Raw genomic sequence first — 20,068 nt, forward strand, 5'->3', positions numbered from 1 at the left:
AGGATAATGAAATAATAGCTGGCGGAAGGTACGCGCCAGATCCCCGTTTTTTACCTACCAGTCGCACAAGAACAGTTACGTAATGACGCGCATTGCCTGATTATCTCATGTTCCTCGAATGTCCGTTATAATTTGGCAGAGCCGCACTTTCAAGGGCTTTCAGATGCATGTTAAACATTAAATTTTGGATGGTGGATCGTGAAATAGCTGCCGTAACACGGACGGGAGACGCGCGCCGGATCCCGGACTACTTTACCCGCCATTAGCGCATTTACATAATGGCGCGCATTGCTTGACTCTCAGACGCGACTCGAATGCACATTACACCTTGACAGAACCGCACTTTCAAGGGCTTTCCACCACAGTAAAAGTTTATATATTAAAGACTACAGGCGTTGCTTTTATGGCTTTATTCCAATTCATTGCAACTTTAGCTCTGTCACGTATATTGATTCCTGTGTAGCGCGAATGTCTAATGTAGCACACCAGCTTGTTACACATTTTCAGAATCCCACATGAATCACCTTGCAAATGCTTTATAGTTGTAAATATTAACGACGCCGGTATAGCCGGTGAACAGATTCATCTAAATTCAGCCAATCTATATCACCTGCGGTATTTGTTGCATTTCGCACATTAATACCCATATAGCTCCACCACTAAATGCGCAACGTGTGCGTGTTATACACTGTCTGGCACACGCTTTAAATGGCTTTCAAACGCAGTATAGAAATGCATTTTCTGAGGTGAATCGTAAGAGTGGTTGCCATTACATCATGACCGGACCATGGTGGCATTGAAGTTCAACAAAATTACACAAACCATCATGTCGGAGATTCAATCTGGACTGGTTACCAGGGGCAGCATTAGAATTAAAATTTGCATTTTTGGAGGGAGCGTTGGATCGGGTTTCCAACCATGTATAGCATGCATAGATATCACAAAGTAAAAGGCTTCCAAAATACAATGGCGCGAGCGACTTCCACCGGAGGCTGGGTGGAAGAAAAGGCTTCCACCGAGACTTCTGTGGAAGAAATTCAGACGGCCTAAAATCACAGAAAGCTTAAATGCTCGGCTATACATTTGCCAAAAAAGAAACGGAAAAATTCTACGTGACGCGCAAGGGTCACGCTATCCAACGACATGCAGGATGCGCGTGTAAGGCGGCGAATGCAGTTCCCAAGGGAGCCGTGCTGAAATAGGTGATACAATCTGGGTGGATCGTAGCTCAACAAACCTTAACCCAGTAAAATCACACAGTAAATTCAGTTCAGTTTACATGTGACAGCATCACTACTGCAAGCGACATCAAGCCATTCATAATCGTCATCACGTGGTTCCCACCCAGAACACTCTCCGGAGTCTTATCATACTAGTAGTCCATATTTGTGAACGCTATTACCCGGGATATCGGTATCTGTCTTTATGAAGCCGTTATCACCCACCTACGTCACAAATTTACAGCTGGTTTCTGAGTGCCCAGTACGAGATTTGGGCAAAGCCTACCGATCCCAGATCAAACTGACATGTGCCTGCCTTTGTCATACAGAAAAACCACAACTACCAAGCTGATCAGTTTCAGGTATTTGACATAGCTGTCAACTAGTTTATTCGATAAACAACCTTGGACTTTATGGTCAGTTGATCCAGGCATAGGAGAAGAAGCCGTTCTGAAGCAGGAAGGAACACTGGTCTCGGTGGTAGAAGCTGATCACCGTCGTTGTCGCCCCCAGCAGGGCTGTGTTGATTTTCGTCGGTTTCCACGTCCTGGACGCTGGTTCTCCAGTCTTCACGAAGGTGGATATTTCTAGACGTAAGTTGGCAGTGAAATCCAGGTCCGACTGGGACGGATTGGGAATCACATCCTTTATATCTCCGAAAAAGGCGACAGCGTCCCATCCATGGAAGGCGTATCGTCGGTTCCCCTGAACAGGCTGTGAGGGCCACTGTGTTGCAACGTATCTGTAGGTGAACGACTTGAAATAACTGTCAGCAATGCCTGCTACAACGTCAACTGGACATATCACTCTCAGATCAGAGGTCAAGTCCGACAACTGCAGTTTGGGAGAGCTGTGTTGTGATTCCGGATAAAGCTGCAGTATTTTGTTTGGAATCTCACTCCCAAACGGGCCCAACTGTTGTATCACCTCAGACCTATATTCGCCCCACGTGGTCATGTTGAGCTTGTATTTGTCCGTCTCTTCAGCCACATTACCTGCCGGAAATATACATAGTGATGCATTTGTTGGTTTTTTCTCACTACTTTATTGATCGTCAGACAAACCCATTACTATCAGGTGTATACATCTCGAGGGCAATACAGTCTGATGTTCGCCTCGAGCCGGGAGGTGTTCATCAGACCGTATTACCCGAGAGAGAAGCATACAACGTGCTTATCTTACCGCAATGTTAAACGTATACAATATAACTGACATGTAAACAAAATGGTTCCTACCTCTCGACTGGATCTGTAACACCAGTGAAACATATTTTGACAAGCTTACAACAGCTACGAAAATGGTTAATTACGTTTAAGTGAAATGAGTAAACGATTTTATGTATAAAATAGCTTATACAAGGCAGTGAAATTGGGTAAAATAAACGTGTAGACAGTGAACTCAAAAAACAACTACAAGTAATCAAACAACGTTAACTCTGGCACAGCACTTGTCATATAGTGACGCCATACAATTGTTAGGAATACAATTTCTCGGCGGAGAGTTTGGCGGTTACCGTGGCAGCGGGTAATATTTTTTTCAGTTGCCATCCCTCCTAGGAGGGGTGACACGGGTGACACGGAAACTTGTTAACGCGACATTGACCAATGAAATTAAAAGGTCACATGCAACGTAAAACACAACTTTGCAGATTCTGGTACCTTCCGGTATGCACTTACCGAAACAAATCATAAAAAATGCCAATTCAGCCTATAAAGTTGAAAAAAACCGCGATGAAGCAAAAGCCCGCGAAATCGGAGTTCAAACGTTTCACTAAATTCCCCCCAGCGCTTGGGGGAAAACTGGTTCAATAGCTGTGCTGCGCTGCGTCCATAACGCATGCGCAGTGAATAGGTTCGCGGAGCTTGAAACAGTATGCATGCCCAGCGTCTGAGGTCGTGAGCAGTAGTCTAATCTTGGCTGTGTTCACAAACAAGTAAATAATTTACTCGTTACGTAAAAAAAACTTTTTGGTTGTGGTAAGCAGTCTCTGTCACAAAGAAAGCTCAGTGTCTGGTTTATTCACACCTATATGTCTGTCTACCTGTCTGCCCGTCTGCTAAAGACAACATGCAATACACAGCTTCAATCATTGACCACGTGCAATTTGAACTTAACACCAATCAGACTATACAACATAAAGAAAATAAGTTGGTTTATGACTCGTGCACCCGAGTCCCGTGTCTGCCACATTATGTAATTAGGCACGTGTGATACACATGCTTTTATGTCTGTGTGTTGCAAACAAACTACATTCATTTTTTTCGGATGACTGGATCTGACTGGTGCAAACTCTTGTCAGTTACAAGTGCTTTGTACTTTGACGAATGACAGATTCCAGCCACGCAGTAGTCTACCATCTCTACTGACATGATTTTTGATTGGATCGAGCGCAAATTCAGAGAACATGTATTTTCCAAACCCAACATCTCTATATACATTCTTCATGGATAACGACTTCCTTTAGTGTATATGATTTTGTTTGACAACAGTATATGAATCCATACTGAAACGACGCATCAAGTACACAAAAAGAAGTTGTTAGCCATAAAGAATCTTACTTTCTTGTGACTCGCCATACTTCTAAAATGCCCATCAAACAGATCATCTTTCTGTACACACAATGAACCCTCAGCATATCAGCAAATGAAACTGCCAATCGGCGGCCGTCGTTACACTTGAGTGCATATCCACCCGCTATGACTGGGTTCGGTCTCCCGAGGGCTTCGTTTCGGGGGCAGTAAGCCCAAGTACAAAATATTGCACTTTTGAATCGCGATTGTACGCTTATAATTTTGTTTATTTGTTTTTTTTAAAAAATGCAGCAATGTATATTATATGTCATGAATAAGTCATACATGTGTTTTAATTATGTTTGATTTTTTTGGTTGCATGTGACCTTAAAGTATTTTACATTATGGTAATATAATCCCAACTATTATACATGTTACATTATAAACATGGCTGACCATCGCTTAGTGGAAAGCGCTGTTACATAGCAATCTAACAAACCAAACTCACCGAAGACAGTTGGCACATCGACACCTTTCCCTTGTTGCCAGGCAACCATAGGTGGTTGAGGGACCACGTAACCTAAACACAAACATTGCACATGAAGAATTCAGAGACAATGGCAATGAGAGGTTACCTCCTTCACCACACCAGTCACAGAATACCGGGGCCAGCACCTGGCACTGAGTATTCCCCAACGAAAAGGTACGGGGAAATGGGTGGTTAAAGTTCACAGTATAGCAGAGCAGAGCTTTAGTATAGCAGAGCTTTAGAATCGCTGCCCCCCCCTCTCTCTCTCTCTGTCTCTCTCTCTCTCTCTCTCTCTCTCTCTCTCTGTCTCTCTCTCTCTCACACACATCGCCGCCACATAGCTGGAATATTGCTGAGTGCGGCGTAAAACTAAACTCACTCGCTCTCCCTCACACACACACACGTGCGCGCGTGCGTATGTTTACCGTCAACGACAGCCAGGGCACCGCTAAATCTTCCTTTGGTGGGTAGGTTGCTTTGATCTGCCATTGCCCAGCCCGGGTATACTGTCCAGGGACTGTCCTTGAAGATCTTCTCCACGCTCAGATCTAAAAGGCACTGGATGTCGGCGCACCCAGTTGTTGTCAGGAACACCTGGTTGTCTCGTGAGGCTTCTGATGACGTCTTGTTCAGAATAGCAGAAGAACTCATTAACCACGCCCGATGAAATAGCCCAGCTGCTAGTGGGGACGCCAAGAGAGCATAAATGCTGGTTCCACCGGAGCTTTGTCCAAAGAGTGTGACCTGATGGAAAAGATAGTGCCTCACTATATCAGCAGGACAGACTGCCTCAGGCCAATGCAATTCCTTGTAATAGTTAAGCTTTAAAATCTTACATTACTGGTCAATGTTTGTTGCGATTAACTAGATATATTGTTTCAGCTGTAAACACCAGTTTGTCATGGAAACATTTACCTTGCCTGGGTCGCCCCCAAAATTTCTGATGTTAGACTGAACCCACTTCAAGACCTGAATCTGGTCCATAAAACCGTAGTTCCCAGATGTTCCTGTCTCGGATGCCTTGCTGAGGAGGTCAAGGGTCATAAACCCCATTGGCCCAAGTCGATAGTTCATACTGACAAACACAAATTGTAAATCCTTAGCCACCTCTGGATTGGGCGAGTATCCGACCATACTGCCATTTCCGTCCACGAGGTCACCTCCGTGGATCCACACCATGACAGGCAGACTGCCATTTCCGTCTAAAGATGGCGACCATACGTTGAGATATAGACAATCTTCGTTTCCAACCGTTTGTGTAAAATCTGTATCATTTATAGGTTGTGTACATTGTGCCCCGAATGTCGTCGCATCATAGGTTCCCGACCAGCAGGTGCCCGTCGAGTTACTCAGAGGTACTGGGGCCTTCCATCGGTTCTGGTTTACAGGCGGCTCAGCGTAGGGGATTCCTTTAAACACGTTGACGCCTTGTTCCACACTTCCTTTGACGAGACCGCACTCTGTCATGACTACATGGCTGGTGGTTACTGCAGTCAGGGGTGCTCCGTGTTGCACTGGACCTCCTGTCGTTAGGGCAAGCCTCAAAGCCAACAGTGACAGCAGCGACAACATCATATCGTCTGAAACATATCATTTTGTTACTCAATCTGTCGTCAAGGTGACGTGCAGGAGCCACACGATTTTGCTTCACGAGCAAAAACACATGATAGACACATGATTATTATACAAAGTCAGTTGTACACTAACGGCACGGAAAATATTGAAGAAAGTGATGTTCAAATAATATCTTATACAGAGATATAACTTGAATAACGTAATATCACCTTAGTCTATGTCGAATGTAGAATAAATTGTTATCGCATTGCGAGCAGCACTAGACATCTACCTTTAGTTCAGGACACCGTTGGCGAGTGGGGTGGCCCGGATTCCTTTCCAGTCGAGATACCAATGAATGAAGACGATTGCCTCAGTGTCGATGACATTATGTATCATGGATCATAGGTGCGTGTCAAACAAAGATTGGGCAACTCTGTGAACCAGTAGATCGTGCCAGGGGAGTTATGTTCACTGGCTACTGTCACGTGCACGGTATGTGTTGTATGTCAGTTTACTGCGTGCTGAGAACCCATGAGGTCACATGTCGCGGTAGTTGATATAAAATGGAACAGTTCCATTTGAGATAGCTCTCCGTGCAACGTGTTTCTCAAAATAAACAAGCTGACATCGACAAATCTTCGTCTTTATTTGGTTCACCTGTGCCTTTAATGTACACAAGACATTTTTAAAAGCGTATTTGTTTACACTACATATTTCGGTTAATAGATTTACATAGTGTTACTACTTCGGTTCCAAAGAGGGTCACAATAGGATGCTACTTGCTATGTACGGGGGGATGTCAATACGTTTTGAGCCTTGAGCATTTTTCATACCCAGTTGTCACAGCCTATGGTACGACATTGAACCTCGGAGTGTAGCTGATGTGCTATATAAGTTTTGGTATCCTACTCTCAGAAGTTATTGAACAGCTCACATTGAGAGAAAGAGACCCCCCTCACGGCAGTGGAAATGAAGAAAATTGAGTATAGAGCAGTAATTAAGTTTTTAGTTCTCGAAGGAACCTCGGCGAAGAACATTGAAGAAAGGCTCTCAGCAGTTTATTGGAAGTCTTCCCTTTCATCTGCTACCGTCAAACGATGGGTCATTGAATTTAAGCATGGTAGAGTGAGTCTTGAAGATAACCCCCGTCCATTTCACCCAACAACAAGCACTTGACAGAGTGCATAGACTTGTGTTGGAGTTAGAGGAGACCACAGACATATCACACGGATCCATCGAGACAATTCTTCATGAACATCTCGTCATGTCTAAGGTGTGTGTCTAAGATGGGTGCCAAGAATGCTTACAGATGAAATGAAGCAAACAAGGGTCACCATAAACAACTCCATAATAACCAGATACAACACGAATCCAGAAGATTTTCACTTTAGACTAGTAACCTGTGATGAAACCTGGATCCACCACTATGATCCAGAGAGCAAACAAGAATCCATGGAATGGAAACATGTCACTTCTCCCAGGACCAAAAAGTTCAAAGCCTCCAGATCAGTATAGAAGGTAATGGCGACAGTCTTCTGGGATAGCAAAGGCGTCATCCACATAGATTACTTACCAAAAGGAAGAACAATGAATGGGGAATATTACGCTATCTTGTTGAGGCAAGTGCGACAGTCAATCAAGGAGAAGCGCCGGGGCAAGATCAGACGTGGTATTCTTCTACATAAAGACAATGCTCCAGTACACACCTCTCGCGTTGCAGCAGCTGCTGTCCAGGAATGCGGGTACGAAATCTTGCCGCATTCCCCCGACTCTCCAGACCTGGCACCAAGTGATTACCATCTGTTCTCAAATCTCAAGAAACACTTGCGTGGTCGTAAATTTCAGGATGATAATGAGCTTATTGCTACTATTGAGGCTTGGTTTGAGGACCAAAATGGCGCCTTCTACAGAGATGGCATCAGCGCCTGGCAGAAAAGATGGAACAAGTGTCTTGACTCACAAGAGGACTATGCTGAAAAATAAATGTGGTTCATACCAATATTTTGTGTTTTTCTATGCAAGGCTCAAAACGTCTTGACATCCCTCGTATCGTCAATGAACATGACATATTGCTTCTTTATTGTCATGGCTGAACACCACAGACAACTTGTTCAGTTGCATTCATCTTCATCACAGATTAGTTTTTGTTTTGTCTCATAGATTATGATTCAGTTGTATTACTTCTTTAATTTCATAGATTATTTGAGATGAGTGCCACGCGCAAGACACTGTACATGTGGTTAGTCAGTGAGGGACAGCAGTGTTATTCATTGTGTGACACTGTTCCCAATGCACGACACTGTACATGTGGCTAGCCAGTGAGGGACAGCAGTGTTATTTATCATGTGACACTGTTCTCAATGCACGACACTGTACATGTGGCTAGCCAGTGAGGGACAGCAGTGTTATTTATTATGTGACACTGTTCCCAATGCACGACACTGTACATGTGGCTAGCCAGTGAGGGATAGCAGTGTTATTCATAGTGTGACACTGTTCCAGATGCACGACACTGTACATGTGGCTAGCCAGTGAGCGACAGCAGTGTTCTGTATTTGGACTCGTGCTATATTTATACATGTATTTGATTTCGACAGAAAGAAGATAAAGGCGCAAGAAGGAGCGCTGTTTCATCCTGACGTATTGATACATTTGTGTCATGGCAACGTGCTATTTTAGAAAACAAGTGTTAATTATATCACATTTCGACGTTGTTTGTTGTTGTAACCTGTTTTTTGTGGATTGATACCTGGTTATAACTTGTTAGGTTAACTTGGGAATCGGCACGAACAACGTATTACTTGATTTTACTTGCTAGACAGGTGCTCGAGATGTTTTCTTCTCGACACAGATACACTTCACTCACCTGCAATAACACAACTACTACTCTGGGTTGTGGTAAGTTTGCAGTCATTGTGCATTTTCACGCTCATGGAATATTCTACATAACATTTGGTGCTTGCTTGAAAAGGGACGAACAATATTGACACAGCATTTTTATTTATTCAGAAGTTTGATTAAAGGGTTATCTTGAACTAACAGCTTGTTCAGATACGGGTATTTTGTAATGTATTGTATGTAGGAGAAGCTTCCGTTTACCGAAGGGTTACCAATTCCTGTATTCTATCAACAACCGCGGACTTTATGGTCAGTTGATCCAGGCATAGGAGAAGAAGCCGTTCTGAAGCAGGAAGGAACACTGATCTCGGTGGTAGAAGTTGATCACTGTCGTTGTCGCCCCCAGCAGGGCTGTGTTGATTTTCGTCGGTTTCCACGTCCTGGACGCTGGTTCTCCAGTCTTCACGAAGGCGGATATTTCTCGGCGTAAGTTGGCAGTGAAATCCAGGTCCGACTGGGACGGATTGGGGATCATATCCTTTATTCCTCCGAAAAAGGCGACAGCGTCCCATCCATGATAGGAATATCCTCCGCGACCAGGGACAGGCTGTGAGGGCCACTGCGTCACTACGCATCGGTAGGTGAACGACTTGAAATAGCTGTCAGCAACGTCTGCTACAACGTCAACTGGGCACGTGACACGTAGGTCAGAGACCAATTCCGAGTACTGGAGTTCCGGTGTGGCATTGTGAGACGCAGGGTAGAGCTCCAGCAGTCTGTGTGGTATTTGACTCCCAAATGAGGCGAGTTTTCGTGTGATTTCGGACCTGTAGTGGTCCCAACTCCATGATGCCACGTCACGTGGTGCCCATCTGTCCACTTCCTGGCCAGTGGTACCTGTAGTTAATAACAATAAGTCATCTTCTACAGCGAAGGTTATTGAAAGGTTATTGGTTATTGACCTGGGGGGAGAGGGTGGAGTCGGAGCAAATGAGGAAACAGGTTGAGGGGTGAGGAGGTAAGACTTCTTTCTGTACTTACTGAAGATGACGGGAACATCATTCGCATGCCTTGTGTGCCAGGCCGTTAGAGGTGCGAGGGGGATCACGTGACCTAAAACGGAAACGAAAGAATGTGACGAAGTGGAGTATCTGAGAAAGTGTGACACAGACGATGCTGACATGGCCTGAACATACCATCAACAACCGCCAGAGCGCCGTCGAAAACTGCCTTAATAGGGAGGTCTGTGATGTCCGGCATTGACCATGAAGGGTAATCTGCCCAAGGACTTGCCCGCATCACGTCTTCCACGCTTAGACCAAGGAGGCAGGCAATGTCCGTGCAACCAGAGGTCTTCAGAAATACCAGATTGTCTCGTGAAGCATCTGATGACGTCTTGTTCAGTATGGCTGAAGCACTCATCAGCCAGGCGCGATGAAACAGACCTTTGGCTGGGGGTGAAGCCAAGAGACCAAACACACTGGTACCACCGGAGCTGTGGCCAAATAGTGTTACCTGAAATAATGTGTTCCTTATTGAGCAGTATTCAGATTATAACTTGTTGGTTATCTGAATTATGTTACAATTTGTAGAACTTACCTTGCCTGGGTCGCCCCCAAAATTTCTGATATTAGACTGAACCCACTTCAAGACCTGAATCTGGTCCATAAAACCGTAGTTCCCAGATGTTCCTGTCTCGGATGCCTTGCTGAGGAGGTCAAGGGTCATAAACCCCATTGGCCCAAGTCGATAGTTCATACTGACAAACACAAATTGTAAATCCCTAGCCAGCTCGGGACTGGGGGAGTAGCCACGTATACTGCCATTTCCAAACACGAGATTGCCGCCATGGATCCACACCATGACAGGCAGGCTGTCACTTCCGTCTAAAGATGGTGACCATACGTTGAGATACAAACAGTCTTCACTCCCAGATGATCGTTTGTAGTTATCAAAGTTCAGTGGCTGCACACACTGTGCCCCGAATGTAGTCGCATCATAGGTTCCCGACCAGCAGGTGCCCGTCGAGTTACTGAGAGGTACTGGGGCCTTCCATCGGTTCTGGTTTACAGGCGGCTCAGCGTAGGGGATTCCTTTAAACACGTTGACACCTTGTTCCATACTTCCTTTAACGAGACCGCACTCCGTGATGACAGTTGCTCCAGATGAGGGCAGTATCTGCCCTATGTGCTGTGAGCTACCGGTCCCAGCAAGGAAAATTAAACTCACTAGTGTTACTGGGACACATCTCGCGGCCATTGCTTTAACTGAATATAACAATATGTCTAGTCATCAGAATGTGAAAGAAAAACTTAGAGGGTCGGGTTGTTAAGGACGGCGACAGACCAATAGGGATGTCTTACCAGGCCGATAGCCCGTGTGCCTGTTGACTAGGTTTACAGTACTTATTTTCGTTGTTGCTAGGAGGTTGGTGAATGTAGAAGTTGCTACAATCAGCCCACTGTATATAGTTTGACAGCCTTGTGTATATTTCCCTGTGACAGAATAGACTGACAATGCTTAGTATACAGTATATATATGTCAGGGTCATCACTTGCGACACAGTGACCAACCCTCCATCTATATACTCCATATAAATATCGAAGCGTCACACATGTATCATTTCAATATTATATACTTGATTATATTCTACTAAATAAAGAATGGTGGACAACTATAGGGGTGTACAAGAACGTATTAATACCATTGCCATTTCAGCACAGCAATATTGGAGACCATAAAAGATGCTGTGTAACACAGGTCTGGGGGGGGGGGGGGGGGGGGGGGGGGTAATCCGTGTGTCTTATGCCATGTGACACAGGTCTGGGGTAATATGCGTTTCTGATGTCATGTGACACAGGTCTTAGGGTAATCCGTGCGTCTGATGCCATGTGACACAAGTCTGGGGGTAATCTGTTTGTCTGATGCCATGTGACACAGGTTTGGGGGTAATCCGTGTGCCTGATGCCATGTGACTCGGGTCTGGGGGTAATCCGTGTGTCTGATGCCTTGTGAGACATGTATGGGGGTAATCCGTGTGTCTGATGCCATGTGACACAGGTCTAGGGGGTAATCCGTGTGTTTTGTGCCTTGTAACACAGGTCTGGGGGTAACCCGTGTGTTTTATGCATTGTAACACAGGTCTGGGGGGTAATCCGTGTGATTTGTGCCTTGTAACACAGGTCTGGGGGGTAATCCGTGTGTCTTGTGCCTTGTAGCACAGGTCTGGGGGGTACTCCGTGTGTTTTATGCATTGTAACAGAGGTCTGGGGGTAATCCGTGTGTTTTGTGCCTTGTAGCACAGGTCTGGGGTAATCCGTGTGTTTTATGCATTGTAACACAGGTGTTGGGGTAATCCGTGTGATTTGTGCCTTGTAACACAGGTCTGGGGGGTAATCCGTGTGTCTTGTGCCTTGTAGCACAGGTCTGGGGGGTAATCCGTGTGTTTTATGCATTGTAACAGAGGTCTGGGGGTAATCCGTGTGTTTTGTGCCTTGTAGCACAGGTCTGGGGTAATCCGTGTGTTTTATGCATTGTAACACAGGTGTTGGGGTAATCCGTGTGATTTCTGCCATGTGACACAGGTCTGGGGTAATCCGTGTGTTTCTGATGTCATGTGACACAGGTCTGGGGGTAATCCGTGTGTCTGATGCCATGTGACACAAGTCTGGGGGTAATCTGTTTGTCTGATGCCATGTGACACAGGTTTGGGGGTAATCCGTGTGCCTGATGCCATGTGACTCGGGTCTGGGGGTAATCCGTGTGTCTGATGCCTTGTGAGACATGTATGGGGGTAATCCGTGTGTCTGATGCCATGTGACACAGGTCTGGGGGGTAATCCGTGTGTTTTGTGCCTTGTAACACAGGTCTGGGGGTAACCCGTGTGTTTTATGCATTGTAACACAGGTCTGGGGGGTAATCCGTGTGATTTGTGCCTTGTAACACAGGTCTGGGGGGTAATCCGTGTGTCTTGTGCCTTGTAGCACAGGTCTGGGGGGTAATCCGTGTGTTTTATGCATTGTAACACAGGTGTTGGGGTAATCCGTGTGATTTGTGCCTTGTAACACAGGTCTGGGGGTAATCCGTGTGTTTTGTGCCTTGTAACACAGGTCTGGGGGGTAATCCGTGTGATTTGTGCCTTGTAACAGAGGTCTGGGGGTAATCCGTTGTGTCTTGTGCCTTGTAGCACAGGTCTGGGGGTAATCCGTGTGTTTTGTGCCTTGTAACACAGGTCTGGGGGTAATCCGTGTGTTTTGTGCATTGTAACACAGGTGTTGGGGTAATCAGTGTGATTTGTGCCTTGTAACACAGGTCTGGGGGTAATCCGTGTGTTTTGTGCCTTGTAACACAGGTCTGGGGGTAATCCGTGTGTTTTGTGCCTTGTAACACAGGTATGGGGGGTAATCCGTGTGATTTATGCCTTGTAGCACAGGTCTGAGGGGTAACCCGTGTGTTTTATGCATTGTAACACAGGTCTGGGGGGTAATCCGTGTGATTTGTGCCTTGTAACACAGGTCTGGGGGGTAATCCGTGTGTCTTGTGCCTTGTAACACAGGTCTGGGGGTAATCCGTGTGTTTTATGCATTGTAACACAGGTCTGGTGAGTAATCCGTGTGTTTTGAGCCTTGTAGCACAGGTCTGGGGGTAATCCGTGTGTTTTGTGCATTGTAACACAGGTCTGGGGGTAACCCGTGTGATTTATGCCTTGTAACACAGGTCTGGGGGGTAATCCGTGTGTCTTGTAACACAGGTCTGGGGGTAATCCGTGTGTTTTGTGCCTTGTAACACAGGTCTGGGGGGTAATCCGTGTGTTTTGTGCCTTGTAACACAGGTGTTGGGGTAATCCGTGTGTTTTATGCATTGTAACACAGGTCTGGGGGTAATCCGTGTGATTTGTGCCTTGTAACACAGGTCTGGGGGTAATCCGTGTGTTTTGTGCTTTGCAACACAGGTCTGGGGGTAATCCGTGTGTTTTGTGAATTGGAACACAGGTGTTGGGGTAATCCGTGTGATTTGTGCCTTGTAACACAGGTCTGGGGGGTAATCCGTGTGATTTGTGCCTTGTAACACAGGTCTGGGGGGTAATCCGTGTGTCTTGTGCCTTGTAACACAGGTCTGGGGGTAGTTTTTGCGTCTAATGCTTTTTAATACTTATTTGATGTAATCTGCGTGTCTGATGCCTTGTGACATCTGCGTGAGGTAATCAGTTATCTGATGCCTTTTTGACACCTATGGGAGGTTAATTTGTGAGTCTGTTGCCTCGTGACATCTGTGTGAGGGTAATCTGTGTACCCGATATCATGTGGCACCTGTATGAGGTTAATCCGTGATGGTTTGTGACGACTGTGTGAAGGTAATGTGTTACCTGATGCCTTATGACACCCATGGGAGGGCAGTACGCGTGCCGGATGGCATGTGACACCTGTGTGAGAGTACCCTCTGTGCCAGATGCTATCTGACACTGGTCTGGCGGTAGTCTGTGTATCTGATGCCATGTGACACCGGTCTGGGGGTAATCTATGTGTCTGGTGCCATGTGACACCTGTGTCAAGGATGGTTTGTGACTCCTGTGTGAATGTAATCTGTATTCATGATGCCATGTGATACCTGTGTGAATGTAATCTGTGTGCTTGATGCCATGTGATACCAGTGTGAAGGTAAGCTGTATGTCTGATGCCATGTGACACCTGTGTCTGATGCCTTGTGACACTTGTGTAAAGGTAATGTGTGTGCCTGATGCCATGTTACACCTGTGTGAAGGCGGTGTGTGTGCCGGATGCCATGTGACACCTGTGTAAAAGTAAATTGTATGCCTGATGCCATGTGACACCTGTGTGAAGGTAATCTGTGCCCCCGATGCCATGTGACACCTGTGTTTTGACGTGTGTGGCAGCACTGTAAAGGGGAAAGCAGCATTAAATGTCCGAATGTGAACATATTCCAGAGTTACCACATTTACATCTGACCTTCGATTCTTTAAGTGGGAAAATGTCTTATGAGCCCAAACTTCTACTGGCGAAAAAGAAGAGGAAAAGTACAGCATGACAACATTTTGGGACAATATTTTAGGCAGTTACCTCAATGGAAATGGATAAGGGGAAATGATATATATATTTTACAGTTGTATCGGTGAAAAAGGCGACCATGACATTATTTCACAAGAGCAAAGCTTTGTTATCTGATCAATCAGAATTTCAATGAGAACTGTACATACTGGACGTGGCTGCAACATGCAGTGTCATTACATGAGCATGGAACAAAACTCTACCACAGTTTGCAAGTATTTTGCAAGGAAGAGAACTTTAAGTTTCCTTTCGGCTACAAAGAAGACCAAGGTCTGTGGACAGTCAACTCATTTAAATTGTTGCAATTGAGTGCGACCTTTCAGCGTAGGCAGTAACGCCGTTATCAAGGAAACAAAACAAATAACTGAAAAAAGAAGAATATGGTAACTATAAACATAGTTGCATAGTGGGTGCAGTTGTTGGGATTAGAGACATTCTGATAGATAAATATTTTCTGTTTTGACACTTTTTCATGTAAAGAATGGTGCCATCTAGGGGATACTCTCCTTACAGAAATAAATAGCATACGCTGTTCAGCAATGACAATATGTTTTATGCTAAGTCTGAGACATTTGGTTTGATATCTGCCCCTTTCAATATCATGTTTTTTCGTTATAGTGTATTGTGTCCTGCATCGAATTGAATATTAGTCATGTGTCACCGTCCACTTCTTCACCTTTAGTGTCCTCATAGGGTTGTAGTAAAATGGCCGAAAGGGACAAAATTTGAAATGTCACATGGACCAAAGAAAAGTCGAAAGGCCCAAAAGAACCATATAAGTCAAAAGGGGCACAGATCAAATTCTAAAAAGACCATACAAACTAGTGTAGGTGCGTGTGTGTGCGCGCGCGTGCCTTTGCGTCTCTCTCTCTCTCTCTCTCTCTCTCTCTCTCTCTCTCTCTCTCTCTCTGTATAATGTACATATACACTATAATATACGTACTTCAAATCATAGGCGGATCCCATTCGTAACTACCCGGGTCATTCCGGCAGGTTACGGAAAGAGGCGAGTAGTTACGAATGAGGCGGATCCCATTCCCCCACCCCTGCCCCGCCCCCATCCTACAATTTATAAAATGACAGTTGAAAAGGGGTGAAAATGGAGTGTGCGCACACTCTTTCTCAAGAGTGTAATACTTCTCCGAGTAACTGTGCCTCTCCATATTATATTGCTGAAGAATAATGGGCTATAGTCGTCCATTGTCAAAATGTACCGTCTGATTGTGTGAGTTTGAGGATGGACTAGACCCAGGCATTTTTAGCGGTCTGAAATGCTTGTACTAGAGTTTGGTCCCTTGGTGGAATTCCAAGATGGCTTCCTAGCACCGCGTAAACAAAAAGGATTACTGAACGCTAGGACTGTGTTTTTGACGATGATAGTATCATGAATAAGAACTTGAAAACTCGGGTTGCTGCATCTTTGAAGAATACAATCGGACGACATGTCGGGGTTCTTCCTGTTGATCCAAGACCATGCGCGACAAGGAAAACTCCCACAAGGTGAAAAACACTGTTTATCCTTGTAGTCTCCTGTTACGAACGTTTGGACATCTTGCGAACATCCACAGTCATCGCATGGAATGTTGTAAAGGACGTCACTCACTTATGAAAGGCACTTTTATTTTTAACACAAGTCATCATCCGAATATTTACTATTGCAAAAATGGCGTAAACGCATGATCCAAACATTATTATGGACAATATCCACAAAGTCAGCACTATTTACTTTTTTCTTGATAGAATCAAAGTCTGTCACGCGTCTTATCCATGCATAATAATTTCAGTCCTTTACTGATATAAGTAGCTGACAATAATCTGTGATATGCAATTGAACTACTACAGCTTGTGAAAGTATAGCGTACTTTTAAAAAGAAGAATTTAAAAAATACGCCAAAATGAAAAACATGGAACGTAAAGAACATACTAAATTATTGCAAATGATATTAGATTTCTGATAGATGTATGGAGCTTTCATATACACTCTCAGTCAGGTTCATTCCCAGGATATGATGCAAATTACTGAAAGAAAAAAAAAAAATGTATATACCATGGTGTAACATGTTTTCGGTGTAATAGCACAAAAGATGATCATGAACATTGTTGCGTATCAGTACATTATCAAAACTGTCATTCCGTAAATAAATATCACCTCACCTTTTATAAATTTATTGTTAAAATGTTCTGTCGTCCACTGGTTTCCAATGCAACATACATTTTGTGTCTTGTCCGCAAGCAGGAGCGCTAGAAGTGACGTAACATGTTTTTGGTTATGCTACTTGTTATTGCATGGGGTATGCCCTTGTATGGAAGTGCATGTGATGCATTCTTCTCCACAGAAATCAACAAATACAATGCATCATTTTAATTAAAAGCCAAGCAAACTGGCAATTTTTTTCTTGATTATTTTAATGTTTTTTTTTTGTGAAATTTGTAAAAAATAAACATATTTACAGATAAGTTATTCAATCATTTGCACATTCATTCTTCTTGTCTGCATGGCGGGACAATAAAATGTGTTATGTCTGCTCAGTATCGTATCAATGCAGTAGTATTTTAAATGAACCCAAAGGTCACATGCCTGGTACGAATTTAACTTCTCCTACACGAAAAAAAATATATGTAAGAGAGATCCATCCAGTGTTCAATGTCTATTTTTATTACGTCTGCAACATTCCATTTGAACCATGTGATATTTATGTTGCGAGCATTATTTCAAAAGTTATGATCACATTTATGAATGTTTTCAAAGTGCATTACGTTTTATGTTAGAATTTTTGTACTTTGAGAGAAATTAGGCCACAACTTCTGTGAAAGCTGAACAATTCAAACATTTTGTGTTCCAATTGTGATGGAAGCTTCTGCACATGAGATGGTGTTTACAGGTGGCGCTGTCATCTCATTGTCTGCAAGAAATTACGGGAAAGGAAATACCCTGAAAACGTGGTTACCCTGAAAACATGGTACGGCATGGTATTGTCCCAAAACTTAACAAACTATACAAATATCTTTAAAATGAAATTGTGTTCATATACAGGATCCTGAAATAAAATGCACCACTACTGGTGATATTTAGTGCAATAATACTGAAAACTCCCAAACGCTGCTATCCATACTCAATGGCAATGTGTATAGAGGTGGCAGGGAACTGACAGGAGCACAGGCTTAGTAAGTCAACAGTAGTCTGATGTCACAAGGCACTATATTCTCCCACCTGTGGTTTGGGTGACATATTGTCACAAATTATGTCATAACGTATTGTGATGCAATGTGTACTGTTTGTGGTAGTGGATTCTAGGCCCAAATTTACATGTGCTCTGAAGGTCCTGTATATTTCCATTCACTCATGTGCCATAGTGATTATATGTGCCACAAAAATACAGTGCAAATGTACTCAAGTTTGTATTTCAAGATATTTTGTGTCAATTTACAGACATGCATAGCATGGATTTGCATCATTATTTTTTTTTTAAAAAACCAAAAGGCAAAAGAAAGAGTTCAAGCAAAGAACACACCAAGTATGTCAAAACATAAAACAACGTGGACCAGCATGCAATGGTTAAAAACTTTGCTACTGTAAGCGAGAATTTTGTGTTTAAGACATGATGGGTGATCCTAACGTTAAGAATGCTGCCATTTACAAGACTTTTGCTTCTGAAATGGAAGACAGAGGTTGATGTGCTCAGTTAGAAACAACTATTGTCTGTGTAAAATCAATTAAAAACAAGAGTTGTCCAGGTTATTCCTGTTACAAGATCTTTAACAAGCTCAATGAAACACGGTTCACAGACCTGCTTCTTGACCACTTCAGGAGATTGATACATTCACAGGAAGATAGTTGATTGCGATGGACAACACAATAATAATAAAGGTGAAATGAGAGGTATTGTGAAGATGACAACAGAGATGGCTAATGAATCCGTGAAACAGCAAATGAGAACATAGCTTATTCTGGACAGTGACAGACAATGTAAAGCCACCAAGTGTCATTATAAAAGCAAACAGTAGGCATCAAGTAGTTTTTTCTTCTGTTATGTCTGAATTTTGTACAACCAGTCATGCCATTGAAGACAAGTATGTGGACATTGAGAAGAAGCTGAAGACAGAACATTACCACGTTTAGTTCCATATGATGCAGATTATTTGCGAGTCATTGTACCATGTGGGGAATAATACATAGGTCTTAGGCTAGACAAACAAATGCTTTAACTTCTGGGCTACCTCATCGCCCATTAAGAAATGAGAACTCATCCTCAAAGATATCATTGTTACTTTAAAGATGAAGATTTTAGTTATGTAACCCATTTTGTATAATTTTTAAAGATAAAATGATACATTGGAATTCATTGACTTGTCAACACTGTAAACATGATGTTATTGAGAAGATATGACTGTTATTAAAGTCAGGATAAACATATTCCGTGTACTCAAAACACCTGAAAAATATAACAGCAGTATCTGATAAGCCTGTCACTGACAACTGGTGCTCATTTACCAAGCCATTTTCTCAGGGAAAACGTAAGTCCTCAAACATTCAAAGTAAATTCTAAATTTCCATGTTTTTAATAGTAGTATAAGTGTTTTATTATTGTATGGCTAAACCCGTGAAGGTCCCGGGGTAGAATAGGCCTTCAGCAACCCATGCTTGCCATGAAAGGCGACTCAGCTTGTCGTAAGAGGCGACTAACGGGATCGGTGGTCAGGCTCGCTGACTTGGTTGACGCGTGTCATCGGTTCCCAATTGCGCAGATCGATGCTCATGTTGTTGATCACTGGATTGTCTGGTCCAGACTCGATTATTTACAGACCGCCGCCATATAGCTGTAATATTGCTGAGTGCGGCGTAAAACTAAACTCACTCACTCACTCACTCACTATTGTATGGCTAGATTTCCGAAATTGCTGACGGCTGAGGGGATGATGTAAATCCAGGTAGCAAAGGTACTGTAAGTCCCCATGGTCCCTAGTATGGTGATCTACCTTCAGTTGTTGGCAATCTATAGCCCAGTTTTATATTGTATTGTCTACTATAGATAAATTGTTTTAGGCATAGCTACTAGTTTTACATTCATTTCTGTGATGTTCTAGTTGTTTTACTGTCCTTCGTCGACAGATTTTTATAATATTCATATATTCCATTTTAATGTTACGTTCCCGTCACGATATGGCTGAAATATTGCCGATGTGACGTTAAATTTTAACTCACTCACTCACTCACTCTCAGGGAAAATGGAAATTTGAGAAATGTTATGGAATTTCATTCCATAATGTTGACTGGATTTGTTGAAGGTAGTTAAAGCATACCCTTCCTTACCTGCCCCAAAGGGTTGTAAATGGGTGCCAAACCCTACA

At 43.6% G+C, this 20,068-nt stretch overlaps 3 protein-coding genes across 4 annotated transcripts in view; 1 reads left to right on the forward strand and 2 right to left on the reverse strand.

Moving 5' to 3' along the window:
• Positions 1–399: 399 nt before the first annotated feature.
• Positions 400–6,179, reverse strand: LOC137284338 (para-nitrobenzyl esterase-like). 2 transcript variants are annotated; one of them, XM_067816109.1, is made up of 5 exons: positions 6,106–6,179; positions 5,175–5,839; positions 4,685–5,003; positions 4,239–4,310; positions 400–2,215 (listed from the first exon to the last, which is right to left on the reverse strand). In XM_067816109.1, exons 2-5 carry the CDS (start codon positions 5,832–5,834, stop codon positions 1,638–1,640), a joined length of 1,629 nt encoding a protein of 542 aa, XP_067672210.1. In that variant the 5' UTR covers positions 5,835–5,839; positions 6,106–6,179; the 3' UTR covers positions 400–1,637. The 2 variants fall into 2 exon arrangements, with proteins under 2 accessions (XP_067672210.1, XP_067672211.1); XM_067816110.1 differs by having other exon boundaries at positions 6,044–6,137.
• A 2,620-nt stretch (positions 6,180–8,799) lies between these two features.
• LOC137284345 (para-nitrobenzyl esterase-like) lies at positions 8,800–11,017 on the reverse strand. Its single transcript, XM_067816120.1, has 4 exons — positions 10,254–11,017; positions 9,851–10,169; positions 9,696–9,767; positions 8,800–9,551 (listed from the first exon to the last, which is right to left on the reverse strand). The coding sequence occupies exons 1-4, from the start codon at positions 10,911–10,913 to the stop codon at positions 8,965–8,967; spliced, it is 1,638 nt and encodes a 545-aa protein (XP_067672221.1). The 5' UTR covers positions 10,914–11,017; the 3' UTR covers positions 8,800–8,964.
• A 4,999-nt stretch (positions 11,018–16,016) lies between these two features.
• LOC137284342 (uncharacterized) overlaps positions 16,017–20,068 on the forward strand; it is a 53,855-nt gene continuing 49,803 nt past the window's right edge. Inside the window, exon 1 of the mRNA XM_067816116.1 lies at positions 16,017–16,219. Coding sequence (XP_067672217.1) covers positions 16,104–16,219 — 116 coding nt within the window. The 5' untranslated portion in view covers positions 16,017–16,103. The remainder of the gene's footprint in view (positions 16,220–20,068) is intronic.

Source organism: Haliotis asinina, chromosome 5, assembly GCF_037392515.1.
Source record: "Haliotis asinina isolate JCU_RB_2024 chromosome 5, JCU_Hal_asi_v2, whole genome shotgun sequence".
NCBI classification, from domain to species: domain Eukaryota; kingdom Metazoa; phylum Mollusca; class Gastropoda; order Lepetellida; family Haliotidae; genus Haliotis; species Haliotis asinina.